Source organism: Kogia breviceps, chromosome 3, assembly GCF_026419965.1.
Source record: "Kogia breviceps isolate mKogBre1 chromosome 3, mKogBre1 haplotype 1, whole genome shotgun sequence".
Taxonomy (NCBI): Eukaryota; Metazoa; Chordata; class Mammalia; order Artiodactyla; family Physeteridae; genus Kogia; species Kogia breviceps.
This window is the reverse complement of record NC_081312.1, coordinates 151,019,468-151,047,310: the sequence shown is the minus strand read 5'-3', so window position 1 is coordinate 151,047,310 and position 27,843 is coordinate 151,019,468. Positions and strand designations below refer to the sequence as shown.

Here is a 27,843-nt window from a genome sequence, read left to right as displayed (position 1 = left end):
GTGACCTTCAGTCGGGCAGAGCTCGGGATCTGGGGGTGGGAAATCCCTGAGAGAAGCTCCAGTAGCTGAGCGGGGTTGGAGCTAAGCTTGGACCGCTGCGGGCATCCCTACCTACCTGGGCGGGTGTTCCATCCCCACCTGCCTGGGCGGGTGGTCCCTGAGAGCCTGCTTCCGCTCTCTGCAGAGCGGACCAAGCCCAGCTTGACTCTCATTGGCTTAACGGAGGTAAGTGACAGATCCCGAGCCAATGGAAAGTAAAAGCTGCCCAGCACCCGCCTAATTCGGGTGCTGCTTCTAGGGCCTCAGACCCGCGCGTGTCCAGTAGCGAGCTGCCGCCATCCCAGACTGAGAGGACTGAAAGGTGGTGCCCGTCACTGGGGTCGCTTGTCGCCAACCCCTTAGTTCTTTCTGATCGTCCCCGAAGTGTTTCTAATACTGACTCCGCGGCCCCGCGCGTGCCTGCGGAGGACGGAACCAATCTAGCTCAAGGAGCCCACGCCCACCGAAGGTTTCGCCCACTCCCCGCCGGAGGCCGCAGCGGCCTAGCTTAGGCCTTGGGACCGGTTTGATCGAGCTAGGACTGGACAGGCCGCGGCGGGTATCGCCCGAACCGAGGTGAGCTTGTCCCAAGGCTGTCCTCCCCTCGCGGTGACGTCACCCTTGTCTCTGGTGATTGGCCCCGGGGAGGCGGCGGCAGCCAATGGGCGCCTCGCTCAGGGCGCGGCTCTTCAAACCTTTCCTTCCTGCGGCTGCCAGCCAGGTCCTGGGCTGGCTGGTGACTCGTTCCTGGGTGGCCGCCCTGCGCCCCGGCCTTTCCTCCTCCCTCAGGACTGCTCATCGGAAGGAGCTGCCTGAGGGGGTGGAGGGCACAGGGTCAAGATCAAGGTCAGAGGCCTCCTAGGGCTGGGATTTGACCCGGAAGGGGTAGGAGCCTAGGCCCGGGTCAAGGAGAGACCCAGGATCTGACTTCACAGGCTTGAAAATGCCAGTGAAATTCTGATCAAGCCGAAAATGATGTACGGAAAAAGTGGCCTTACTGTGCCACTCGACTGTGCATCTGTCTCCCCATTTATGCGTGGGCTCCTTGGAAGTAGACAATGACTTCCCCTTCTCAATGACTTAGAGTAAGGGATCAATAAATGCATGTGGAACGAATAAATGACTAGATAAGGTCCAGTTGAAATTGTGTTTATATAGGTCCCTGAAAATCCAGTGGTCATTTTTATCAATTCTAAGTACTGGACTTAATAAGCTGATACCGTGTGCTTACCATGGTAGGTGCCAACACTTGAACCCTTTATTTGCATCTGTTCCAAACAATTCAACAAGGTAGGTACAAACATCACCTCCCCTACTCCCCAGCTTTGTGAAACTGAAGAAATTGAATTGGATTGAGAGAGCATAAGTAAATTGGCTGAGGGCACAGGCACTGGTAGCTGCAGGGGTAAACATGTGAACCCTGGAACTGGTCCTAACCTGTACAGGGCATTGTCTCTCAAATGCTCAGCCTTCCACTGGTGGGAAGAGCACTGTATGTGGAAATGATGGGCCTTGAGTTCAGCCTTCTGCCCCTCTCGGTCCTAAGCTATGTGATTATGTAAGGGTTACTTTTCTCTGGGAGTCTCCGCTGTCAAATGGGGGCAATTCTAGTTCCCAAGATTACATGGGATAATGTGCCTGGCATTGGGAATTTGGAGGGGGAGGGACTCAGATCCTACTCCAAAGCCTAAGAGAGAAGCCATTTAAATACCTCGTGCCCACTTTGTAGGACAGCAAACTTGCTTGAGTCAAAAGGGAAGGCAGGGAAAGTGCCCCACTCTAGACAGCTCAGAATCTTTCTAAATCTGGCAGGACTTCAGCCAAAGCTCCCGCTCAGCGAATGTTGGTGGAATGCACATCGTCTGCCTCTGTGGTTAGGATGATGGCATTTCCCCCATTTTACAGGTGAGGCAGCTTCAGTGTACCGCAAGGGCTCATCTGGAAGAATCTCTTCGAGTCGTAGCCAGCAGAGGGCGCTGCCGGGCATGGCCGAGGAGCGTCGCGGGGCTTCGGTTTCTGCGGCTTCGGGCAGGCGCTGGGCTCCGGGCGCGGGCGCCAGGTACACAGCCCCGAGCCTCTGAGGGCGCCGGGCGCGGACCTCGATGTTTGCCGCGTGAGCGCGAGCTGGAGCTACACCGCCTTCGTGACCCGTGAGCGCCTCCTTCCGGCCCCATCCCGACCCCAGCCCCGGGTGCGTGTCCCGCCCCCTCCCCAGCCAGTTCTCCGCCCCCCGCAGGTGGAGGAGGCCAGGTGGAGCTGTCTGGCTTCACGGTCGGAGCGGCAGGCGGCTGCAGGGACGCGTGGGCGTCGGAGGAGCTCCTGGTGGTGCTGCGCGCGGGGCCGGGACCCGGGGCCGGGACGGAGCTGCAGGCCTGGGCGCCCGGTTCGGCGCTGCGCGGGGAGCCCCTCTGGGCCCAGACCGTGCCTGAGGCCGAGCGGGAAGACGGACCGGGCGGCGATGAGACCCAGGCTGGGCCGCTGCCGCTGCTGCCCTGCGCTCGCGCCTACGTGAGCCCGCGGCCGCCCTTCTACCGGCCTCTGGCCCCGACACTGCGGGCGCGCCGGCTGGAGCTGGGCGCTGAGCACGCGTTGCTGCTGGACGCGGCGGGCCAGGTGTTCTCCTGGGGCGGGGGCAGGTGAGGTGGGCCGGCTGGGCTTTTGCGGCGATGACGGGGGTGGGGGGGTGCGGGTAAATGTGGCTCGGAGTGGGAGGTGAGCATACAGGGGGCAGGAGAGAGCGATTGGGGAGGGAAGGGCAGGGAGACCCCTTGGTGTGTCTGTAGTTGACTAGGGTCTCCCTTGCTCAGGCACGGACAGCTGGGCCACGGGACTCTGGAGGCAGAGCCGGAACCGAGGCTGCTGCAGGCGCTGCAGGGCCTAACCATGGCTGAGGTGGCCGCAGGTGGCTGGCACTCTCTGTGTGTGAGTGGTGAGTGACCTAGTGCTTTTCCAAAACCAGCTCAAGGTCTCGTAGGCTCCAAACCTTCCTCCTTCTCTCGCAGATTGATGGGTGCCCTAGCCGGGCCTCCTCCCAAGCTCTTCCCACATCAGCCAGCCCAGTCATTCATGACTCCCTAACGCCTCTCAGATTCAGCCCCTCTGCCGCCACCATCACCCACTCGCACCCGGACTGTTACAATTGTTTCCTGTCTTCTGTTACTGGTCTCACTACCCCTCCCCTCCGTCTGCCTCCAGCCAGGGCTGTCTTTCTAAAATACTCCCCAAGGGAGAATGAAGGGGTGAGGGGCAACCGAGCTAAGGAGAAAAAAAAGGCAGCAGTTGCCCAGGTGGCTGTGATGTGTGGCACACAGTGGACACTTGGATGCCCACCGGGAGGATGATGATGGTGAGTGTGAGCTCTGGCGGTGTCATGGCTGGTGACCCAGGACCAGAATGAGGAGTTTCACTTGAGATTGTGTTCACCACTCTGGCAGGTGATCCAGGTGCAGCTGATTTCTAGGCTGTTGGGCGTGGCTGGGAGCGAATGATCTTTGCAAGGATCTGCATTTGGGGCTCTGGCTGCCACTTATATCGTTACCGACCAGGTCCTGATGCACAGCAAGCCAGACGCTGAGATGCCAAGGTTTACAGCCAAGAAACAGTTTGTTCACAAGGCAGCCAAGCGAGGAAATGGGAGAATAATAAGTCTCAGATCTGCCTCCCTGAAGGGAGTTGGGGTATTTATGGGATAAGCAGGGTGGTCTTAGGCGTGGGGAAAGGTGATTGGAGATAGGGAAGAAGGTGAGGTAATCAGTGTTCTAAGCAGGCATATCTGGGTCACATGCTTCTGCATATTCAAAATGGAGGCGCTTTGGGAATTCCCTGGTGGTCCAGTTGTTAGGACTCGGCGCTTTCACTTCAGGGGCCCTGGTTCAGTCCCTGGTTGGGGAACTAAGATCCCACAAGCCGCGTAGTGTGGCCAAAAATTAAAAGTGGAGGCACTTAGCATGATCTGAGGGTGGAGTTTTCCAGCCCTCTGACATCAAAAGGCCATCCACTGGACCTCTGCACAGGCCCAGTTTTAGGGTCAGTGGCCCCAGCTAGTCCCCAGCTGGCTTTCACCGGGCAGGAGCTGACTCCAAGTTCCTGTGAAACAGCTGAGTTGCATGAAGCTGGGAAGGTATGCAATTAAAGAGAAAAATAACGAAAGTGAACTTAATCAGTGAAGGCACTTAACAAGCAAAGGAGTTTTAACAGGCTGTTCTCTCATCTGTTGTTCTGTAAGTTCAAGAATTTCTATTAGTTATCAGCTTCTGTTAACTCTATGGGGCATGGTTTCACCAGGGGTCTTTAAAAACTACCTATGCCTGTACTGTCCCGTCCATATTCACATGTACTGGGCCTGGGTCGGCAGCCAGGCTTGAGAACAACTGGGCTGGAGGAAAGAGAAGAGAGGGCTGGAAAGTGAGCCCAATGGGAAGTCTCACACTAAGGTCCAAAAGGCGGTTGAGGCCTTGGTGTCGCGTGGTTGGAGCATGGATGCTTCAGACCAGACCTCCCAGGTTCAAATCATCACCCTGCCCGTTGTGATCTTGGGCAGAGCATCTAACCTCTCTGTGCCTCAAGTTTTCTCTTGAATAAAATGGAGATATTGTGCTTAAAACAGTGGCACAGAATAAGCACTTGATAAAAATTAGCCACTGCTGTTAGTGAATTTTTAGCATAGGGCTGTTGCTCCAATCAACCAACTCCAGTGCTGTGAGAGCTTCCAGAGGCCTTCGGGGGAGGGGAAGGAGGAGGGTGCAATGGGTTAAGGGGGTTGGCTGGATGGTGACAGATGAAAACTAACCTCTTGGTGATAAGCACATTGTAGTGCATACAGAAGTCAAAATATAATGCTGTGCACATGAAACTTATATAATGTTATAAACCAATACCACCTCAGTTAAAACAACAGTTTTTTAAAAGGCCTTCAGCAGGACTGGTGGCAGGAAGGGCTGACGAAAGGGGCCTGGGCTCAGTGGATGTGAAAAAAAGACCACTGGGGAACTTCCAGGGCCACATTTCCAAACTGCACGCGGGGGGGAGTGGGGGGTGCAATTTAACAAAAAAGGAAAAAGTGAAAGTGGAGAGGAAGAGCCAGCAAGAGACTTCCTTTAAGAATAGGGTGACCTGAAGGCACTTAAGGGGGAAGGGGCCCTGTTGAGACAAGGAAGCTGCTGGGGCCTGAGGGAAGCACTTTGCCTGGAGTGCTGACTTGGGCAGGGCAGGCAGGAGTTGTGTCTAGGGAGCTAGTGGGGTGTAGTGGAGTCTGGATGGATGCACATGCTTAGGAGGTGGAGGGGGCGATCACAGTCTGTTAATGGGGCCCCTTTATCTCTCTTTCAGAGGCTGGGGATATTTATATCTGGGGCTGGAATGAATCAGGGCAGCTGGCCCTGCCCACCAAGAGCCTGGCAGAGGATGGAAAGACAACCGCAGAAGGTGAGAGTCAATTCTTTTTTTTGATATATTTTATTGAAGTATAGTTGATTTATGTTGTGTTAATTTCTGCTGTATGGCAAAATAATTCAGGTATACATATATATATATATATTCTTTTCCATTATGGTTTATCACAACATATTGAATACAGTTCCCTGTGCTACACAGTAGGACCTTGTTGTTTATCCATTCTATATATAATAGTTGACATCTGCTAATCCCAAACTCCCAATCCATCCCTCCCCCACCCCCCTCCTCCTTGGCAACCACAAGTCTGTTGGTGAGGGTCAATTCTTGATTTCCACATGTTTCCGTCATTCCTGACTCCTGGTCATATTGCTGGCCTGAGAGCTACAGTGCTCAAAAGGGTATGTGACATCCTTGGGACCCCAGGACACAATGAAGGACTCTGAGCCCCTTATGAGAGGGAGCACGGCAAGGCTGATGCCAGTGTCAGCACTACATGCCCCACAAACCTGTCAACTCCAGCACTTCCCAGGGAATGTGGGGTTGGGAGCGATGGCTTTGGAGCTAGAGCAAGTGTGTCAGCTGTTGTAGTGAGTGAGTCAGTATATGAATGAGGTTTAGATCAGTGCTCAGTGAGTGTTCAGCATCATTATCATCATCACTCTTATTACTTCTCTGAAGCCTCAGGACTGAATGAAGATGGTTCTGAAGTGAAGAGAGTAGCCGGGGGTGAGGATGGAGCCCCCGCCCCCTTCATAGCTGTCCAGCCCTTCCCGGCTTTATTGGACCTCCCCCTGGGCTCAGATGCAGTCAAGGCCAGCTGTGGATCCCGGCACACAGCGGTGGTGACAAGTGAGTGGGGCTGGGTAGGCTGGTTCAGGATGGAGTGGGAGGTCCCTCCACCCCGCTCTCTAGCTGGTGGCTGCAGAAAAGGGTGTGGTCACCTAAAAAACTACCATTTTAATTAAGCATCTTTGACATGTACTGAGTAGCTGCCCCACTCAGTTCACTCCCACAGGGCTTTAACAGTGGCTCCCCAGCCTGTCAGGCCCCAAAGGTTCTTCCTTCTGGAGGGAGGCTAGTGTTGCTAGCCTTTTATCTGACAGCAGGGCTGTCCTAAACTCAGCAGCTGTGAGTTGCAGGCCAATCAGTCCGCATATAGGGAGGTGAACTTTTTCAGTTTGGATCCTTTATCACCCCAAATGTGACTAGACAGTTGTTAAAAAGAGAGAGAGGATATGTTTTGCTACGCCAAGTTAAGTCTCATGGTGACCATAACATGCTGGCAGGCCGAGCTGGACTAATGCCTAGTCAAAGAGCAGTGGTGTCAGCCCCTTACTGTCCTTTTGCTGTCCTTTGGTTGCAGGAATGGGGGAGCTCTACACCTGGGGCTGGGGTAAGTAAAAGGTTTGCTTTTGTTATGCTTAAACCAAGGGGAGGAAAGACCTGGGAGTAGAGGGCAGGTGACAACAGCCATGCAGAGAAGTGGAAGCAGGGGCCTCGGCCTGACCATTGGGACTGAAAAGCTGTCTACTCCCTTTTCTGGAACAGATCTAGGCACACTCAGAGGGGCAGAGACCAGACAAGAGAGAAATAGGACAACATATCAGTATTTCCCATCTACCTTTCTGAAAAAGTATTTGTCTTAAAGGAATATTTAGCCAGCAGTCATGAAACATCTTTTAGTCTGGCACTGGGTAGAGAAAAAGATAAAGTAAAAATCTCTGCTCTGAACATCTGAGCTTAGGAGTGGGGAGCCTGGAGGAGCATCTTGTCTCTTGGGAACCTGTAGAATTGCCTGGTCCTGGAGGCTCTGTGGTGCTGGTCTCCTGAATTCATGGAGCAGACACCAGCAGAGTGGTGGCTTAAGCCCAGCACTGCAGTCAATGGGCTGTTTTTCCTTCCTGGAGGGGAAAAGCCACAAGGCCCAGTGGAGAGGATGGCAAAGCAGCTCATTTCACTTTAGGTAAATATGGACAGCTTGGCCACAAAGACACGACCAGCTTGGATCGGCCCTGCCGTGTGAAGTACTTTGTAGATAAGCAACTCCAAGTAAGGACCGTGAGCTGTGGGCCCTGGAACACCTACGTGTATGCTGTGGAAAAAGAGAAGAGCTGACGTGTATAGATAAGGGCATTAAATAAATGTAGAGTGAAAAATTATGAAGCTAACACCTGTGAAACTCCCCCCAGGTCAAGGAAAACCATTGCCAGCACCCCAGAGGCCCCACATTTGGCCTTCCCTATCACAGCCCTCTTGCTCCACCTTAGAGCAGGCAGCATCCTCAACTTTGTCTTCACATTAGGAACACCTGGAGGGAACTCCCTGGTGGTCCAGTGATTAGGACTCTGCTTTCACTACCTAGGGCTCGGGTTCAATCCCGGGTCTGGGAACTAAGATCACACAAGCCCGTGGCACAGCGTGCCAACCCCCCCAAAAAAAAGGAAAAGAAAGAAACACCTGGAGATTTGAAACTGGATGCCTAAGGCATCGTAGACAATGAAATCAGAACTTAGGGGTGTGGAACCTAGATGTGGGTAGATTTTTTTAGGCTGCCCCACCCCAGGTGATTTGGAGGTAGTGCTAAGATTGGGAACCACTAGAGGTCATCTTCTTTTGTTATTCATATACCTGTTTTCATTTTGACTCATACCATTCCTTTTATGCATCTTTATACAATATAATTTGTCTGCTTTTGAACTTTAGGTAAATAGAATCATTCTATGTATATTATGTCTTGTTTTTTCATTAGCACTGTATGATTCATCTGTGGTGTCATGCAGTTGATTCATTTTTATGTTATATAGTATTCTATTGTACGAATTATACCTCAAGTTATATATTCTCTGATAGTAATTTCTTTTTTCTTATTGAGTTAAAATACACATAACAAAAAATTTACTATCTTAATCATTTTTAAGTGGTATTAAATACATTCACATTGTTGTGTAGCCATCACCACCATCTATTCCCATCTCTTTTCATCTTGTAATCTGAAACTCTACAGCTATTAAACAATAACTCCATTCTCCCCAGCCCCTGGCAACCATCATTATACCTTGTGTCTTTGTGCTCTTGATTACTCTACGTACCTAATATAGGTGGAATCATACAGTATTTGTCTTTTTATAAGATAAATATTGGCTTATTTCACTTAGTATAATGTTCTCAAGGTTCATCCATGTTATAGCATATTGCTGAATTTCCTTCCTTTTTAAGCCTGAATAATATTCCATTGTATGTATATACCACATTTTGTTTATCCATTCATTAGTTGATGGACACTTGGGTTGCTTTCATGTTTTAGCTATTGTGAATACTGCTGCTATGAACATGGGTTTACAAACATCTCTTTGAGACTCTGCTTTTAATTTTTTTGGATATATACCCTAAAGTGGAATTGCTGGGTCATATGGTAATTCTATTTTTAATTTTTTGAGGAGCCTACATATCGTTTTCCACAGTGGCTTTCCCATTTTACAATCCCACCAATAGTGCACAAGTGTTCCAATTTCTCCACATCCTCGCTGAACACTTTGTTTTGTTTTTTTGACAGTAGCCATCCTGATAGGTGTGAGGTGGTATCTCATTGTAATTTTGATTTGTGTTTCCCTAATAATTAGTGATGTTAAGCATCTTTTCATGTGCTTATTGGCCATTCACATATCTTTTTTGGAGAAATGTCTATTCAAGTCCTTTGCTGATTTTTGAATCTGGTTTTGTGTGTGTGTGGTGTTTTAGGAGTTTTCTAAATATTCTAGATACTAATCCCTTATCAAATAAGTGATTTGGAAATATTTTCTCCCATTCTGTTGGTTGCCTTTTTACTTTGTTGATACTGTCTCAATGTAAAAAGTTTTTTAATATTCATGAAGTCCAATTTGTCTATTTTTGTTGTTGTTGCCTATGTCTTTGTTGTCATATCTGAGAAATCATCACCAAATCCAATGTCATGAAGCTTTTGTCCTATGTTTTTCCAAGAATTTTATTGTTTTAGGTTTTATATTTTGGTCCTTGATCCATTTTGAGTTAAGTTTTGTATATAGTGTTAGGTAAGAGTCCAATATCATTCTTTTGCATGTGGTTATCTAGTTTTCCCAGCACCATTTGTTGAAAAGACTGTCCTTTCCTCATTGAATGGCCTTGGCACCCTTCTCAAAAATCATTTGATTGTATATTCGAGGGTTTATTTCTGGGCTCTCTATTCTATTTCATTGATCTATATGTCTGCCTCTTTTTATGTCAATACTGTTGTGATTACTATAGCTTTGTTGTAGGTTTTGAAACCAGGAAATGTGAGTCCTCCAGTTTTAGTCTTTTTCAAAACTGTTTTGTCTGTTGGGGTCCCTTGAGATCCCATATGAGTTTTAGTGTTTTTCCATTTCTGCATAAAGGTCCTCAAAATTTTAGGGATTGCACTGAATCTATAGATTGCTTTGGGTACTACTAACATTTTAACTATTTATTTTGGCCGCGTTGGGTCTCAGTTGAGGCACATGGTCTTCATTGAGGCGTGCGGGATCCTCCGTTGTGGTGTGGGCTCTTCATTTGGCACTCGGGCTTCCCTCTAGTTGCAGCGTGCGGGTTTTCTCTCTCTAGTTCTGGCGTGCAGGCTCCAGAGCATGTGCTCTGTAGTTTGCGGCACATGGGCTGTCTCGTTGAGGCGTGCGAGCTCAGTAGTTGTGGTACACGGGTTTAGTTGTCCTGCGGCATGTGAGATCTTAGTTCCCCAAACAGGGATTGAACCTCTGTCCCCTGCATTGAAAGCCGGGTTCTTTACCACTGGACCACCAGGGAAGTCCAATTTTTTTTTTTTTTTTTGCGGTACGCGGGCCTCTCACCGTTGTGGCCTCTCCCATTGCGGAGCACAGGCTCTGGACGTGCAGGCTCAGCGGCCATGGCTCATGGGACTAGCAGCTCCGTGGCATGTGGGATCTTCCCGGACTGGGGCACGAACCCATGTCCCCTGCATCAGCAGGTGGACTCTCAACCACTGCACCACCAGGGAAGCCCCAGAAGTCCACTTTTAACAACATTAAGTCTTCCAATCCATCATCATGGGATGTGTTTCCATTTATTTATGTCTATAATTTTTTTCAGGAGTGTCTTGTAGTTTTCATTGTACATGTCTTTCACCTCCTTGGTTAATTCCTAAGTATTTTATTCTTTTTGATGCTACTATATATGGAATCATTTTTTAAAATTAATTTATTTTTGGCTGCGTTGGGTCCTTGCTGCTGCATGCGGGCTTTCTCTAGTTGCGATGAGCCAGGGCTACTCTTCATTGTGGTGTGCAGGCTTCTCATTGCGGTGGCTTCTCTTGTTGCAGAGCTCTAGGCATGTGGGCTTCAGTAGTTGTGGCTCACGGGCTCTAGAGCACAGGCTCAGTAGTTGTGGCACACGGGCTTTGTTGCTCCGCAGCATGTGGGATCTTCCCGGCCCAGGGCTCAAACCTAGGTTCCCTGCACTGGCAGGTGGATTCTTAACCATTGTGCCACCAGGGAAGCCCTGGAATCATTTTTGTAATTTCCTTTTCGGATTGTTCATTGTGTATAGAAATACAACTGATTTTTGTGTGTTGACTTTGTATCCTGCTACTTTGCTGAAGTCATTTATTAGTTCTAACAGCTTTTCTGTAGTCTTTAGGATTTTCTACATATAAGATCATTCATCTGCAAACAGAGATACTTTTACTTCTTTTCTAATTTGGATGCCTTTTATTTCTTTTATAACCTAATGCCTCTGACTAGAGCTTACATTACTATGTTGAATAAAAGTGGTGAAAGTGGGCATCCTAGCCTTGTTCCTGATCTTAGAGGAAAAGCCATTGAGTATTGTTTGCTGTGGGATTTTCATATGTGGATTTTTTTAAAATCTGAGTTGCAGTTATTTTTTTTTAACATCTTTATTTGAGTATAACTGTTTTACAATAGTGTGTTAGTTTCTCCTTTACAACAAAGTGAATCAGTTATTCATCATATATGGATTTTATTGTGTGGAAGTAGTTCCCTTCTTTTCCTATTTTATTGAGTGTTTTTAATCACAAAAGGGTGCAGAATCTTGCTATTTCTACATCAGTTGAGATGATCATGTGTTTTTTTTCCTTCATTTTGTTGATGTAGCATGTTACATTGATCATCCTTGTATTCCAGGAATAAATCTCACTTGGTCATAATGTATAAACTTTTCAAGTGTTGCTGAATTGTTTGCTAGCATTTTGCTGAAGATTTTTTCATCTATGTTCAAAAGGGATATTGGTATATAGTTTTCCTGTAGTGTCTTCTGGCTTTGGTATCAAAGTTATGCTGGCCTCACAGAATGAGTTAGGAAGTGTTTCTTCCTCTGAAATATTTCAGAAAAATTTGAGAAGGATTGGTGTTAGTTCTTTAAATATTTGGTAGAATTCACAGTGAAGCCATTAGGTCCAAGGCTTTTCTTTCTTGGGAAATAATAATAATTATTATTTTTATTTGTTTATTTTTGGCTCTGTTGGGTCTTTGTTGCTGTGTGCAGGCTTTCTCTAGTTGTGGTGAGCAGGGGCTACTCTTAGTGCACGGTCTTCTCATTGTGGTAGTTTCTCTTGTTGCGGATCATGGGCCCTAGGCACGCGGGCCCAGTAGTTGTGGCTTGTAGGCTCTATAATGCAGGCTCAGCAGTAGTGGTGCATGGGCTTACTTGCTCTGCGGCCTGTGGGATCTTCCCAGACCAGGGCTCAAACCCATGTCCCCTGCATCAGCAGGCAGATTCTTAACCACTGTGCCACCAGGGAAGCCCTTTCCTGGGAAATTGTTTGTTTGTTTTAACATCTTTATTGGAGTATAATTGCTTTACAATGGTGTGTTGGTTTCTGCTTTATAACAAAGTGAATCAGTTATACATATACACATGTTCCCATATCTCTTCTCTCTTGCGTCTCCCTCCCTCCCACCCTCCTTATCCCACCACTCTAGTAGTCACAAAGCACCGAGCTGATCTCCCTGTGCTATGTGGCTGCTTCCCACTATCTATCTATTCTACATTTGGTAGTGTATATATGTCCAGGCCACTCTCTCACTTTGTCACAGCCTACCCTTCCCCCTCCCCACATCCTCAAGTCCATTCTCTAGTAGGTCTGCATCTCCATTCCCGTCTTACCCCTAGGTTCTTCATGACCTTTTTTTTTTCTTAGATTCCATATATATGGGTTAGCATACGGTATTTGTTTTTCTCTTTCTGACTTACTTCACTCTGTGTGACAGACTCTAGGTCCATCCACCTCACTACAAATAACTCAATTTCGTTTCTTTTTATGGATGAGTAATATTCCATTGTATATATGTGCCACATCTTCTTTATCCATTCATCTGTTGATGGACACTTAGGTTGCTTCCATGTCCTGGCTATTGTAAATAGAGCTGCAATGAACATTTTGGTACATGAGTCTTTTTGAATTATGGTTTTCTCAGGTTATATGCCCAATAGCGTGATTGCTGGGTCGTATGGTAATTCTATTTGTAGTTTTTTAAGGAACCTCCATACTGTTCTCCATAGTGGCTGTATCAATTTACACTCCCACTAGCAGTGCAAGAGGGTTCCCTTTTCTCCACACCCTCTCCAGCATTTATTGTTTCTAGAGTGTTTTTTTTTTTTTTTTGGCGGTACGCGGGCCTCTCAGTGCTATGACCTCTCCCGTTGTGGAGCACAGGCTCTGGACGCGGCCATGGCTCACGGGCCCAGCTGCTCCGCGGCACGTGGGATCTTCCCGGACCGGGGCACGAACCGGTGTCCCCTGCATCGGCAGGCGGACTCTCAACCACTGCGCCACCAGGGAACCCCCTGTTTCAGGAGTTTTTGATGATGGCCATTCTGACTGGTGTGAGATGATATCTCATTGTAGTTTTGATTTGCATTTCTCTAATGATTAATGGTGTTGAGCATTCTTTCATGTGTTTGTTGGCAATCTGTATATCTTCTTTGGAGAAATGTCTGTTTAGGTCTTCTGCCCATTTTTGGATTGGGTTGTTTGTTTTTTTGTTATTGAGCTCCATGAGCTGCTTGTAAATTTTGGAGATTAATCCTTTGTCAGTTGCTTCATTTGCAACTATTTTCTCCCATTCTAAGGGTTGTCTTTTGGTCTTGTTTATGGTTTCCTTTGCTGTGCAAAAGCTTTTAAGTTTCATTAGGTCCCATTTGTTTATTTTTGTTTTTATTTCCATTTCTCTAGGATGTGGGTCAAAAAGGATCTTGCTGTGATTTATGTCATAGAGTGTTCTGCCTATGTTTTCCTCTAAGAGTTTGATAGTGTCTGGCCTTACATTTAGGGCTTTAATCCATTTTGAGCTTATTTTTGTGTATGGTGTTAGGGAGTGTTCTAATCTCATACTTTTACATGTACCTGTCTAGTTTTCCCAGCACCACTTATTGAAGAGGCTGTCTTTTCTCCACTGTATATTCTTGCCTCCTTTATCAAAGATAAGGTGACCATATGTGCGTGCGTTTATCTCTGGGCTTTCTATCCTGTTCCATTGATCTATATTTCTGTTTTTGTGCCAGTACCATACTGTCTTGATTACTGTAGCTTTGTAGTATAGTCTGAAGTCAGGGAGCCTGATTCCTCCAGCCCCATTTTTTGTTCTCAAGATTACTTTGGCTATTCGGGGTCTTTTGTGTTTCCATACAAATAGTGAAAGTTTTTGTTCTAGTTCTGTGAAAAATGCCAGTGGTAGTTTGATAGGGATTGTATTGAATCTGTAGATTGCTTTGGGTAGTAGTCATTTTCACAATGTTAATTCTTCCAATCCAAGAACATGGTATATCTCTCCATCTATTTGTATCATCTTTAATTTCTTTCATTAGTGTCTTATAATTTTCTGCATACAGGTCTTTTGTCTCCTTAGGTAGGTTTACTCCTAGATATTTTATTCTTTTTGTTGCAATGGTAAATGGGAGTGTTTTCTTAATTTCACTCTCAGATTTTTCATCATTAGTGTATAAGAATGCCAGAGATTTCTGTGCATTAATTTTGTATCCTGCAACTTTACCAAATTCATTGATTAGTTCTAGTAGTTTTCTGGTAGCATCTTAAGGATTCTGTATGTATAGTATCATGTCATCTGCAAACAGTGACAGCTTTACTTCTTCTTTTCTGATTTGTATTCCTTTTCTTTTTCTTCTCTGATTGCTGTGGCTAAAACTTCCAAAACTATGTTGAATAAGAGTGGTGAGAGTGGGCAACCTTGTCTTGTTCCTGATCTTAGTGGAAATGGTTTCAGTTTTTCACCATTGAGGACAATGTTGTCATATATGGCCTTTATTATGTTGACCAAAGTTCCCTCTTTGCCTACTTTCTGCAGTGTTTTTGTCATAAATGGGTGTTGAATTTTGTCGAAAGCTTTCTCTGCATCTATTGAGATGATCATATGGATTTTCTCCTTCAGTTTGTTAATATGGTGTATCACGTTGATCGATTTGCGTATACTGAAGAATCCTTGCATTCCTGGAATAAACCCCACTTGATCATGGTGTATGATCCTTTTAATGTGCTGTTGGATTCTGTTTGCTAGTATTTTGTTGAGAATTTTTGCATCTATGTTCATCAGTGATATTGGCCTGTAGTTTTCTTTCTTTGTGACATCTTTGTCTGGTTTTGGTATCAGCGTGATGGCCTCGTAGAATGAGTTTGGGAGTGTTCCTTCCTCTGCTATATTTTGGAAGAGTTTGAGAAGGACAGGCGTTAGCTGTTCTATAAATGTTTGATAGAATTCGCCTGTGAAGCCATCTGGTCCTGGGCTTTTGTTTGTTGGAAGATTTTTAATCACAGTTTCAATTTCAGTGCTTGTGATTGGTCTGTTAATATGTTCTATTTCTTCCTGATTCAGTCTTGGCAGGTTGTGAATTTTAAGAATTTGTCCATTTCTCCCATTTTATTGGCATAGAGTTGCTTGTAGTAATCTCATGATCTTTTGTATTTCTGCAGTGTCAGTTGTTACTTCTCCTTTTTCATTGCTAATTCTAATTGATTTGAGTCTTCCTCCTTTTTTTCTTGATGAGTCTGGCTAATGGTTTATCAATTTTGTTTATCTTCGCAAAGAACCAGCTTTAAGTTTTATTGATCTTTGCTATTGTTTCCTTCATTTCTTTTTCATTTATTTCTGATCTGATCTTTATGATTTCTTTCCTTCTGCTAACATTGGGGTCTTTTTGTTCTGCTTTCTCTACTTGCTTTAGGTGCAAGGTTAGGTTGTTTATTCGAGATGTTTCCTGTTTCTTAAGGTAGGACTGTATTGCTATAAACTTCCCTCTTAGAACTGCTTTTGCTGCATCCCACAGGTTTTGGGTCATCGTGTCTCCATTGTCATTTGTTTCTAGGTCTTTTTTGGTTTCCTCTTTGATTTCTTCAATGATCACTTCGTTATTAAGTAGTGTGTTGTTTAGCCTCCATGTGTATTTTTTTTTACAGATCTTTTCCTGTAATTGATATCTAGTCTCATAGCATTGTGGTCAGAAAAGATACTTGATATGATTTCAGTTTTCTTAAATTTACCAAAGCTTGATTTGTGACCCAAGATATGATCTGTCCTGGAGAATGTTCCATGAGCACTTGAGAAAAATGTGTATTCTGTTGTTTTTGGGTGGAATGTCCTATAAATATCAAATAAATCCATCTTGTGTAATGTATCATTTAAAGCTTGTGTTTCCTTATTTATTTTCATTTTGGATGATCTGTCCATTGGTGACAGTGGGGTGTTAAAGTCCCCTACTATGATTGTGTTACTGTCGATTTCCCCTTTTATGGCTGTTAGTATTTCCCTTATGTATTGAGGTGCTCCTATGTTGGGTGCATAAATATTTACAATTGTTATATCTTCTTCTTGGATCGACCCCTTGATCATTATGTACTGTCCTTCTTTGTCTCTTGTAATAATCTTTATTTTAAAGTCTGTTTTGTCTAATATGAGAATTGCTACTCCACTTTCTTTTTTTTTTTTTTTTTTTTTGCGGTATGCGGGCCTCTCACTGCTGTGGCCTCTCCCGTTGCGGAGCACAGGCTCCGGACGCGCAGGCCTAGCGGCCATGGCTCACGGGCTTAGTTGCTCCGCGGCATGTGGGATCTTCCCGGACCAGGGCACGAACCCGTGTCCCCTGCATCGGCAGGCGGATTCTCAACCACTGCGCCACCAGGGAAGCCCTACTCCACTTTCTTTTGATTTCCATTTGCATGGAATATCTTTTTCCATCCCCTCACTTTCAGTCTGTTTGTGTCTCTAGGTCTGAAGTGGGTCTCTTGTAGACAGCACATATATGGGTCTTGTTTTTGTATCCATTCGGCCAGTCTGTGTCTTTTCATGGGAGTATTTAATCCATTTACATTTAAGGTAATTATCAGTATGTATGTTGCTATTCCCATTTTCTTAATTGTTTTGGGTTTGTTCTTGTAGGTCTTTTCCTTCCCTTGTGTTTCTTGCCTAGAGAAGTTCCTTTAGCGTTTGTTGTAAAGCTGGTTTGGTGGTGCTGAATTCTCTTAGCTTTTGCTTGTCTGTAAAGGTTTTAATTTCTCTGTCGAATCTGAATGCAATCCTTGCTGGGTAGAGTAATCTTGGTTGTAGGTTTTTCCGTTTCATCACTTTAAATATATCCTGCCACTCCCTTCTGGCTTGCAGAGTTTCTGCTGAAAGATCAGCTGTTAACCTTATGGGCATTCCCTTGTGTGTTACTTGTTGTTTTTCCCTTGCTGCTTTTAATATGTTTTCTTTGTATTTAATTTTTGATAGTTTGATTAATATGTTTTTTGGCATGTTTCTCCTTGGATTTATTCTGTATGGGACTCTCTGTGCTTCCTGGACTTGATTATTTCCTTTCCCATATTAGGGAAGTTTTCAACTATAATCTCTTCAAATATTTTCTCAGTTCCTTTCTTTCTCTCCTCTTCTTCTGGGACCCCTGTAATTCAAATGTTGGTGCGTTTAATGTTGTCCCAGAGGTCTCTGAGACTCTTCAGTTCTTTTCATTCTTTTTTCTTTATTCTGCTCTGCAGTCGTTATTTCCACTGTTTCATGTTCCAGGTCACTTATCCGTTCTTCTGCCTCAGTTATTCTGCTATTGATCCCATCTAGAGTATTTTTGTTTGTTTGTTTGTTTTTTGCGGTACGCAGGCCTCTCACTGTTGTGGCCTCTCGCGTTGAGGAGTACAGGCTCCGGATGCGCATGCTCAGCGGCCATGGCTCACGGGCCCAGCTGCTGCGCAGCATGTGGGATCTTCCCAGACCGGGGCACAAACCCGTGTCCCCTGCATTGGCAGGCAGACTCTCAACCACTGCGCCACCAGGGAAGCCCTATCTAGAGTATTTTTAATTTCATTTATTGTGGTGTTCATTGTTGCTTGTTTCCTCTTTAGTTCTTCTACGTCCTTGTTAAATGTTTCTTGCATTTTCTCTATTTTGTTTCCAAGATTTTGAGTGATCTTTACTATCATTATTCTGAATTCTTTTTCAGGTAGACTGCCTATTTCCTTTTCATTTGTTAGGTCAGGTGGGTTTTTATCTTGCTCCTTCATCTGCTGTGTGTTTTTCTGTCTTCTCATTTTGCTTATCTTACTGTTTGGGGTCTCCTTTTTGCAGGCTGCAGGTTCGTAGTTCCTGTTGTTTTTGGTGTCTGCCCCTAGTGGCTAAGGTTGGTTCAGTGGGTTGTGTAGGCTTTCTGGTGGAGGGGACTAGTGCCTGTGTTCTGGTGGATGAGGCTGGATCTTGTGTTTCTGGTGGGCAGGTCCACATCTGATGGTGTGTTTTGGGGTGTCTGTGGCCTTATTATGTTTTTTGGCAGCCTCTCTGCTAATGGGTGGGGTTGTGTTCCTGTCTTGCTAGTTGTTTGACATAGGGTGTCCAGCACTGTAGCTTGCTGGTCGTTGAGTGAAGCTGGGTGTTGGTGTTGAGATGGAGATCTCTGGGAGATTTTTGCCGTTTGATATTGCGTGGAGCTGGGAGGTCTGTTGTGGACCAGTATCCTGAAGTTGGCTCTCCCCCCTCAGAGGCACAGCACTGACTTCTGGCTGCAGCACCAAGAGCCTTTCATCCACATGACTCAGAATAAAAGGGAGGAAAAGTAGGAAGGAAGGGAGAAAGGAGAGAGAGAAAAAAAGAAAGAGGATAAAATAAAATAAAGTTATTAAAATAAAAAATTATTAAGAAAAATTTATAAGTAAAAAAAAAAAAACAAAAACGGATGGACAGAACCATAGGACAAATGGTGAAAGCAAAGCTATACAGATGAAATCTCACACAGAAGGATACACATACACACTCACAAAAAGAGGAAAAGGGGAAAAAATAATATAACTTGCTCTCAAAGTCCACCTCCTCAATTGGGATGATTCGTTGTCTATTCAGGTTTTCCGCTGATGCACTGCATGGTACATCAAGTTGATTGTGGAGATTTAATCTGCTGCTCCTGAGGCTGCTGGGAGAAATTTCCCTTTCTCTTCTTTGTTCACACAGCTCCCAGGGTTCAGCTTTAGATTTGGCCCTGCTTTTGCATATAGGTTGCCAGAGGGCGTCTGTTCTTCCCTCAGACAGGACAGGGTTAAAGGAGCAGCTGATTCCAGGGCTCTGGCTCACTCAGGCCAGTGGGAGGGAGGGGCACGGAGTGCGGGATGAGCCTGTGGCGGCAGAGGCTGGTGTGACATTGCACCAGCCTGAGGCATGCCGTGCGTTCTCCCGTGCGTTCTCCCGGGGAGGTTGTCCCTGGATCACGGGACCCTGGCAGTGGCGGGCTGCACATGCTCCCAGGAGGTGACGTGTGGATAGTGACCTGTGCTCGCACACAGGCTTCTTGGTGGCGGCAGCAGCGGCCTTAGCGTCTCATGCCCGTCTCTGGGGTCCGCGCTGATAGCCGCGGCTCGCAACCGTCTCTGAAGCTCCTTTAAGCAGCGCTCTTAATCCCCTCTCCTCGCGCACCAGGAAACAAAGAGGGAAGAAAAAGTCTCTTGCCTCTTCGGCAGGTAGACTTTTTCCCAGACTCCCTCCCGGCTAGCCGTGGTGCACTAACCCCTTCAGGCTGTGTTCGCGCTGCCAGTCCTCTCCCTGCGGATCCGACCAAAGCCTGAGCCTCAGCTCCCAGCCCCCACCCATCCCGATTGGTGAGCATACAAGCCTCTCGGGCTGGTGAGTGCTGGTCGGCACCGATCCTCTGTGCGGGAATCTCTCTGCTTTGCCCTCTGCACCCTGTTGCTGCACTCTCCTCCGCGGCTCCGAAGCTTCCCCCCTCTGCCACTTGCAGTCTCCGCCCGCGAAGGGGCTTCTAGTGTGTGGAAACCTTTCCTCCTTCACAGCTCCCCCCACTGGTGCAGTCCCATCCCTATTCTTTTGTCTCTGTTTATTCTTTTTTCTTTCACCCTACCCAGGTACATGGGGAGTTTCTTACCTCTTGGGAGGCCTGAGGTCTTCTGCCAGTGTTAGGTGGGTGTTCTGTAGGAGCTGTTCCACGTGTAGATGCATTTCTGATGTATCTGTGGGGAAGAAGCCGATCTCCACGTCTTACTCTTCCGCCATCTTCCCAGCTCTCCTGGGAAATTGTTGAGTAGTGATTCAATCTCCTTACTAATTATAGGTGTATTCAGATTATTTCTTTGTGATTTAGTCTTGATAGGCTTTGTGTTTCTAAGAACATGTCCATTTCACCCAGATAATCTGATTTGTTGGTGTACAATTAATTGCTCATAGTACTCTCTTTTTTAAAAAAAATTTATTTGGCTGCACCAGGTCTTAGTTGCAGCATGTGGGATCTAATTTGCTGACCAGGGATTGAACCCAGGCCCCCTGCACTGGGAGCAAGGGGTCCTGACTGCTGTACTACCAGGGAAGTCCCCATAGTACTCTTTTAAAACCCTTTTTTTCTTTCTGTAGAATTAGTAGTAATGTCCCTGCTTTAATTTATATATATATATATATATATATATATATATATTTTTTTTTTTTTTTTTTTTTGTCTGCGTTGGGTCTTCCGTTGCCACACAGGGGCTTTCTCTAGTTGAGGTGAGGGGGCTACTCTTTGTTGCGGTGGTGGGCTTTTCGTTGCAGTGGCTTCTTTTGTTGGGGAGTACAGGCTCTAGGTGTGCAGGCTAAGTTGCTCCATGGCATATAGGATCTTCCTGGACCAGGGATTGAACCTGGGTCCCCGGCACTGGCAGATTGATTCTTAACCACTGCACCACCAGGGAAGTCCCCTTGCTTTTATTGGAGTATAACTGTTTTACAATAGTGTGTTAGTTTTTCCTTTACAACAAAGTGAATCAGTTATACATATACATATGTTCCCATATCTCTTCCCTCTTGCATCACACTCTCTCCCACCCTCCCTATCCCACCCCTTTAGGTGGTCACAAAGCACAGAGGTGATCTCCCTGTGCTACGTGGCAGCTTCCCACTAGCTATCTAATTTACATTTGGTAGTGTATATATGTCCCTGCCACTCTCCCACATCATCACAGACCACCCTTCCCCCTCCCCATATCCTCAAGTCCATGCTGTAGTAAGTCTGTGTTTTATTCCTGTCCTACCACTAATCTCTTCATGACATTTTTTTCTCTTAGAGTCCATATATATGTGTTAGCATATGGTATTTGTTTTTTTCCTTCTGACTTACTTCACTCTGTATGACAGACTCCAGGTCCATCCACCTCATTATAAATAACTCAGTTTCATTTCTTTTTATGGCTGAGTAATATTCCATTGTATATATGTGCCACATCTTCTTTATCCATTCATCTGTTGATGGACACTTAGGTTGCTTCCATGTCCTGGCTATTGTAAATAGAGCTGCAATGAACATTTTGGTACATGAGTCTTTCTGAATTATGGTTTTCTCAGGGTATATGCCCAGTAGTGGGATTGCTGGGTCGTATGGTAGTTCTATTTGTAGTTTTTTAAGGAACCTCCATACTGTTCTCCATAGTGGCTGTATCAATTTACACTCCCACCAGCAGTGCAAGAGGGTTCCCTTTTCTCCACACCCTCTCCAGCATTTATTGTTTCTAGAGTTTTTGATGATGGCCAATCTGACCTGTGTGAGATGATATCTCATTGTAGTTTTGATTTGCATTTCTCTAATGATTAATGATGTTGAGCATTCTTTCATGTGTTTGTTAGCAATCTGTATATCTTCTTTGGAGAAATGTCTATTTAGTTCTTCTGCCCATTTTTGGATTGGGTTGTTTGTTTTTTTGTTATTGAGCTGCATGAGTTGCTTATAAATTTTGGAGATTAATCCTTTGTCAGTTGCTTCATTTGCAACTATTTTCTCCCATTCTGAGGGTTGTCTTTTTGTCTTGTTTATGGTATCCTTTGCTGTGCAAAAGCTTTTAAGTTTCATTAGGTCCCATTTGTTTATTTTTGTTTTGATTTCCATTTCTCTAGGAGATGGGTCAAAAAGGATCTTGCTGTGATTTATGTCATAGAGTGTTCTGCCTATGTTTTCCTCTAAGAGTTTGATAGTGTCTGGCCTTACATTTAGGTCTTTAACCCATTTTGAGTTTATTTTTGTGTGTGGTGTTAGGGATTGTTCTAATTTCATACTTTTACATGTAGCTGTCCAGTTTTCCCAGCACCACTTATTGAAGAGGCTGTCTTTTCTCCACTGTATATCCTTCCCTCCTTTATCAAAGATAAGGTGACCATATGTGTGTGGGTTTATCTCTGGGCTTTCTATCCTGTTCCATTGATCTATATTTCTGTTTTTGTGCCAGTACCATACTGTCTTGATTACTGTAGCCTTGTAGTATAGTCTGAAGTCAGGGAGCCTGATTCCTCCAGCTCCATTTTTCGTTCTCAAGATTGCTTTGGCTATTCGGGGTCTTTTGTGTTTCCATACAAATTGTGAAATGTTTTGTTCTAGTTCTGTAAAAAATGCCAGTGGTAATTTGATAGGGATCGCATTAAATCTGTAGATTGCTTTGGGTAGTAGAGTCATTTTCACAATGTTGATTCTTCCAATCCAAGAACAAGGTATGTTTCTCCACCTATTTGTATCATCTTTAATTTCTTTCATCAGTGTCTTATAGTTTTCTGCATACAAGTCTTTTGTCTCCTTAGGTAGGTTTATTCCTAGATATTTTATTCTTTTTGTTGCAATGGTAAATGGGAGTGTTTTCTTAATTTCACTCTCAGATTTTTCATCATTACTGTATAAGAATGCCAGAGATTTCTGTGCATTAATTTTGTATCCTGCAACTTTACCAAATTCATTGATTAGTTCTAGTAGTTTTCTGGTAGCATCCTTAGGATTCTCTATGTATAGTATCATGTCATCTGCAAACAGTGACAGCTTTACTTCTTCTTTTCCGATTTGGATTCCTTTTATTTCTTTATTTTCTCTGATTGCTGTGGCTAGAACTTCCAAAACTATGTTGAATAAGAGTGGTGAGAGTGGGCAACCTTGTCTTGTTCCTGATCTTAGTGGAAATGGTTTCAGTTTTTCACCATTGAGAATGATGCTAGCTGTGGGTTTGTCATATATGGCCTTTATTATGTTGAGGAAAGTTCCCTGTATGCCTACTTTCTGCAGGGTTTTTATCATAAATGAGTGTTGAATTTTGTCAAAAGGTTTCTCTGCATCTATTGAGATGATCATATGGTTTTTCTCCTTCAGTTTGTTGATACGGTGTATCACGTTGATTGATTTGCATATATTGAAGAATCCTTGCATTCCTGGAATAAACCCCACTTGATCATGGTGTATGATCCTTTTAATGTGCTGTTGGATTCTGTTTGCTAATATTTTGTTGAGGATTTTTGCATCTATGTTCATCAGTGATATTGGCCTGTAGTTTTCTTTCTTTGTGACGTCTTTGTCTGGTTTTGGTATCAGGGTGATGGTGGCCTCATAGAATGAGTTTGGGAGTGTTCCTCCCTCTGCTATCTTTTGGAAGAGTTTGAGAAGGATAGGTGTTAGCTTTTCTCTAAATGTTTGATATAATTCGCCTGTGAAGCCATCTGGTCCTGGGCTTTTGTTTGTTGGAAGATTTTTAATCACAGTTTCAATTTCAGTGCTTGTGATTGGTCTGTTCATATTTTCTGTTTCTTCCTGGTTCAGTCTCGGCAGGTTGTGCATTTCTAAGAATTTGTCCATTTCTTCCAGGTTGTCCATTTTATTGCCATACAGTTGCTTGTAGTAATCTCTAATAATCTTTTGTATTTCTGCAGTGTCAGTTGTTACATCTCTTTTTTCATTTCTAATTCTATTGATGTGAGTCTTCTCCCTTTTATTCTTGATGAGTCTGGCTAATGGTTTATCAATTTTATTTATCTTCTCAAAGAATCAGCTTTAAGTTTTATTGATCTTTGCTATTGTTTCCTTCACTTCTTTTTCATTTATATCTGATCTGATCTTTATGATTTCTTTCCTTCTGCTAAATTTGGGGTTTTTTTGTTCTTCTTTCTCTAATTGCTTTAAGTGTAAAGTTAGGTTGTTTATTCGAGATGTTTCCTGTTTCTTAAGGTATGATTGTATTGCTATAAACTTCCCTCTTAGAACTGCTTTTGCTGTATCCCATAGGTTTTGGGTCGTCGTGTCTCCATTGTCATTTATATCTAAGTATTTTTTGATTTCCTCTTTGATTTCTTCAGTGATCACTTCGTTATTAAGTAGTGTATTGTTTAGCCTCCATGTGTTTGTATTTTTTACAGATCTTTTCCTGTAATTGATATCTAGGCTCATAGCATTGTGGTCGGAAAAGATACTTGATACGATTTCAATTTTCTTAAATTTGCCAAGGCTAGATTTGTGACCCAATATACGATTGATCCTGGAGAATGTTCCATGAGCACTTGAGAAAAATGTGTATTCTGTTGTTTTTGGATGGAATGTCCTATAAATGTCAATTAAGTCCATCTTGTGTAATGTATCATTTAAAGCTTGTGTTTCCTTATTTGTTTTCATTTTGGATGATCTGTCCATTGGTGAAAGTGGGGTGTTAAAGTCCCCTACTATAATTGTGTTACTGTCGATTTCCCCTTTTAAGGCTGTTAGTATTTGCCTTATGTATTGAGGTGCTCCTATGTTGGGTGCATAAATATTTACAATTGTTATATTTTCTTCATGGATCGATCTCTTGATCATTATGTAGTGTCCTTCTTTGTCTCTTGTAATAGACTTTATTTTAAAGTCTATTTTGTCTGATATGAGAATTGCTACTCCAGCTTTCTTCTGATTGCCATTTGCATGGAATATCTTTTTCCATCCCCTTACTTTCAGTCTGTATGTGTCCCTAGGTTTGTAGTGGGTCTCTTGTAGACAGCATATATATGGGTCTTGTTTTTGTATCCATTCAGCCAGTCTGTGTCTTTTGGTGGGAGCATTTAATCCACTTACATTTAAGGTAATTATCAATATGTATGTTCCTATTACCATTTACTTAATTGTTTCGGGTTGTTCTTGTAGGTCTTTTCCTTCTCTTGTGTTTCTTGCCTAGAGAAGTTCCTTTAGGATTTGTTGTAGAGCTGGTTTGGTGGTGCTGAACTCTCTCAGCTTTTGCTTGTCTGTAAAGGTTTTAATTTCTCCATCAAATCTGAATGGGATCCTTGCTGGGTAGAGTAATCTTGGTTGTAGGTTTTTTTCCTTCATCACTTTAAATATGTCCTGCCACTCCTTTCTGGCTTGTAGAGTTTCTGCTGAAAGATCAGATGTTAACCTTATGGGGATTCCCTTGTGTGTTATTTGTTGTTTTTCCCTTGCTGCTTTTAATATGTTTTCTTTGTATTTAATTTTTGACAGTTCGATTATTATGTGTCTTGGCGTGTTTATCCTTGGGTTTAATCTGTATGGGACTCTCTGTGCTTCCTGGACTTGATTCACTCTTTCCTTTCCTATATTAGGGAAGTTTTCAACAATAATCTCTTCAAATATTTTCTCAGTCCCTTTCTTTTTCTCTTCTTCTTCTGGAACCCCTATAATTCGAATGTTGGTGTGTTTAATGTTGTCCCAGAGGTCTCTGAGACTGTCCTCAGTTCTTTTCATTCTTTTTTCTTTCTTCTACTCTGCAGTAGTTATTTCCACTATTTTATCTTCCAGGTCACTTATCCGTCCTTCTGCCTCAGTTATTCTGCTATTGATCCCATCTAGAGTAGTTTTCATTTCATTTATTGTGTTGCTCATCATTGCTTGCTTCCTCTTTATTTCTTCTAGGTCCTTGTTAACTGTTTCTTGCAAGTTGTCTATTCTATTTCCAAGATTTTGAATCATCTTTACTATCATTATTCTGAATTCTTTTTCAGGTAGACTGCCTATTTCCTCTTCATTTGTTAGGTCTGGTGTCTTTTCATCTTGCTCCATCTGCTCTGTGTTTTTCTGTCTTCTCATTTCGATTATCTTACTGTGTTTGGGGTCTCCTTTTTGCACGCTGCAGGTTCGTAGTTCCCGTTGTTTTTGGTGTCTGCCCCCAGTGGCTAAGGTTGGTTCAGTGGGTTGAGTAGGTTCCCTGGTTGGGGGTGTAGTGCCTCTGTTCTGGTGGATGAGGCTGGATCTTGTCTTTCTGGTGGGCAGGTCCACGTCTGGTGGTGTGTTTGGGGAGGTTGGTAGCCTTATTATGATTTTAGGCAGCCTCTCTGCTAATGGATGGGGCTCTAGACCTGTCTTGCTCTTTGTTGGGAATAGGGTGTCCAGCACTGTTCGTTGCTGGTCCTTGAGTGAAGTTGGGTCTTGGTGTTGAGATGGAGATCTCTGGGAGATTTTTGCCGTTTGATATTACGTGGAGCTGGGAGGTCTCTTGTGGACTAGTGTCTTGAGGTTGGTTCTCCCACCTCAGAGACACAGGCCTGGTGCCTGGCTGGGGCGCCAAGAGCCTTTAATCCACACGGCTCAAAATAAAAGGGAGAAAAAATAGAAAGGAAAGAAAAGGGAGGAAGGAAGGAAGGAGGGAGGGAGGGAAGGAAGGAAGAAATGAAGGAAGGACGAAAGCAAGGAAGGAAGGAAGGTGGAGAGGAGGAAAGGGAGGAAGGAAGGGAGGAAAGAAGGGTGGAAGGAAGGAAGAAGGGAGGGAAGGAGGGAAGAAAGGAAGGAAGAAAGGGAGAAGACAAAGTAGAATAAAGTATAGTTATTAAAATAAAAAATAATTATTAAGAAGAAAAATTTATATTAAAAAAAAAAAAAAACAGAAAAACGGGTCGGTCTAACCCTAGGACAAATGGTGAAAGCAAAGGTATACAGACAAGATCTCACGCAGCAGCACACACATACACACTCACAAAAAGAAAAAAAGGGGAAAATAATAGTATATCTTGCTCCCAAAGTCCACCTCCTCAACTTGGGATGAATCGTTGTCTATTCAGGTTTTCCACAGATGCAGGGCACTTCAAGTTGATTGTGGAGCTTTAATCTGCTGCTTCTGAGGCTGCTGGGAGAGACCTCCCCCTCTCCTCTCTGTTCGCACAGCTCCTGGGGTTCAGCTTTGGACTTGGTCCCGCCTCTGCGTGTAGGTCGTCTGAGGGCCTCTGCCCTTCACTCAGACAGGATGGGGTTAAAGGAGCAGTTGATTCGGGGGCTCCGGCTCACTCAGGCTGGGGGGAGGGAGTGGCACGGGGGTAGGGTGAGTCTGCGGCGGCAGAGGCCAGCGTGACGCTGCACCGGTCCGAGGCGCACCACGCGTTCTCCCGGGGAAGCTGTCCCTGGATCCCGGGACCCCGGCAGTGGCGGGCTGCACGGGCTCCCGGGAGGGCTGGTGTGGAGAGTGACCTGTGCTCACACACAGGCCTCTTGGTGGTGGCAGCAGCAACCTTAGCATCCCACACCCGTCTCTACTGTCTGTGCCAACAGCCGCGGCTCGCGCCCGTTTCTGGAGCTCCTTTATGTGGTGCTCTTAATCCCCTCTCCTCGCGCCCGAGGAAGCAAAGAGGCAAGAAAAAGTCTCTTATCTCTTCGGCAGCTCCGCGCCCGTTTCTGGGGCTCCTTTAAGCGGCGCGCTTAATCCCCTCTCCTCGCGCCCAGGAATCAAAGAGGGAAGAAAAGGTCACTTGCCTCTTCGGCAGCTTCAGACTTCTCCCGAACTCCTTCCCGGCCAGCTGTGGCGCACTAACACCTTCAGGTTGTTTTCACTCTGCCCCTTGCTTTCATTTCTGATTTTAATGACTTGGGTCTTTTTTCCTTAGTCCATCTAGCTAAAAGTTCATCCATTTCATTGATCTTTTCAAAGAACCAACTTCTGGTTTCACAGATTTTTCTCTATTGTTTTTCTATACTGAATTTCATTTATCTTTACTGTAATCTTTATTTCCTTCCTTCTGCTAGCTTTTGGTTTAGTTTGTTCTTTTTCTAGTTTTTAAGTTGAAAGCTAGATGGCTGACTTAAGATCTTTCTTGTTTTTTTAATGTGAACATTTACAGCTATAATTTCCCCTTAGCACTGCTTTTGCTGCATCCCACAAATTTTGGTATGCTTTGTTTCTTTCATTCA

General features: G+C 44.6%; 1 protein-coding gene across 1 annotated transcript; it reads left to right on the top strand.

Moving 5' to 3' along the window:
• Positions 1 to 700: 700 nt before the first annotated feature.
• Positions 701 to 27,428, top strand: RCCD1 (RCC1 domain containing 1). The gene is made up of 8 exons (XM_067030625.1): positions 701 to 859; positions 2,003 to 2,189; positions 2,276 to 2,675; positions 2,847 to 2,968; positions 5,368 to 5,463; positions 6,112 to 6,282; positions 6,797 to 6,826; positions 27,317 to 27,428. The coding sequence occupies exons 1-8, from the start codon at positions 701 to 703 to the stop codon at positions 27,343 to 27,345; spliced, it is 1,194 nt and encodes a 397-aa protein (XP_066886726.1). The 3' UTR covers positions 27,346 to 27,428.
• The last annotated feature ends 415 nt before the right edge of the window (positions 27,429 to 27,843 follow it).

What these genes read in the sequence shown, in the direction of transcription:
- RCCD1 (XM_067030625.1), top strand. Translation starts at nt 701, where the DNA reads ATGGGCGCCTCGCTCAGGGCGCGGCTCTTCAAACCTTTCCTTCCTGCG. An exon ending in CTACACCGCCTTCGTGACCC is followed by an intron (nt 2,190 to 2,275) that starts GTGAGCGCCTCC and finishes CGCCCCCCGCAG; the next exon opens with GTGGAGGAGGCCAGGTGGAG. An exon ending in TGGAAAGACAACCGCAGAAG is followed by an intron (nt 5,464 to 6,111) that starts GTGAGAGTCAAT and finishes ACTTCTCTGAAG; the next exon opens with CCTCAGGACTGAATGAAGAT.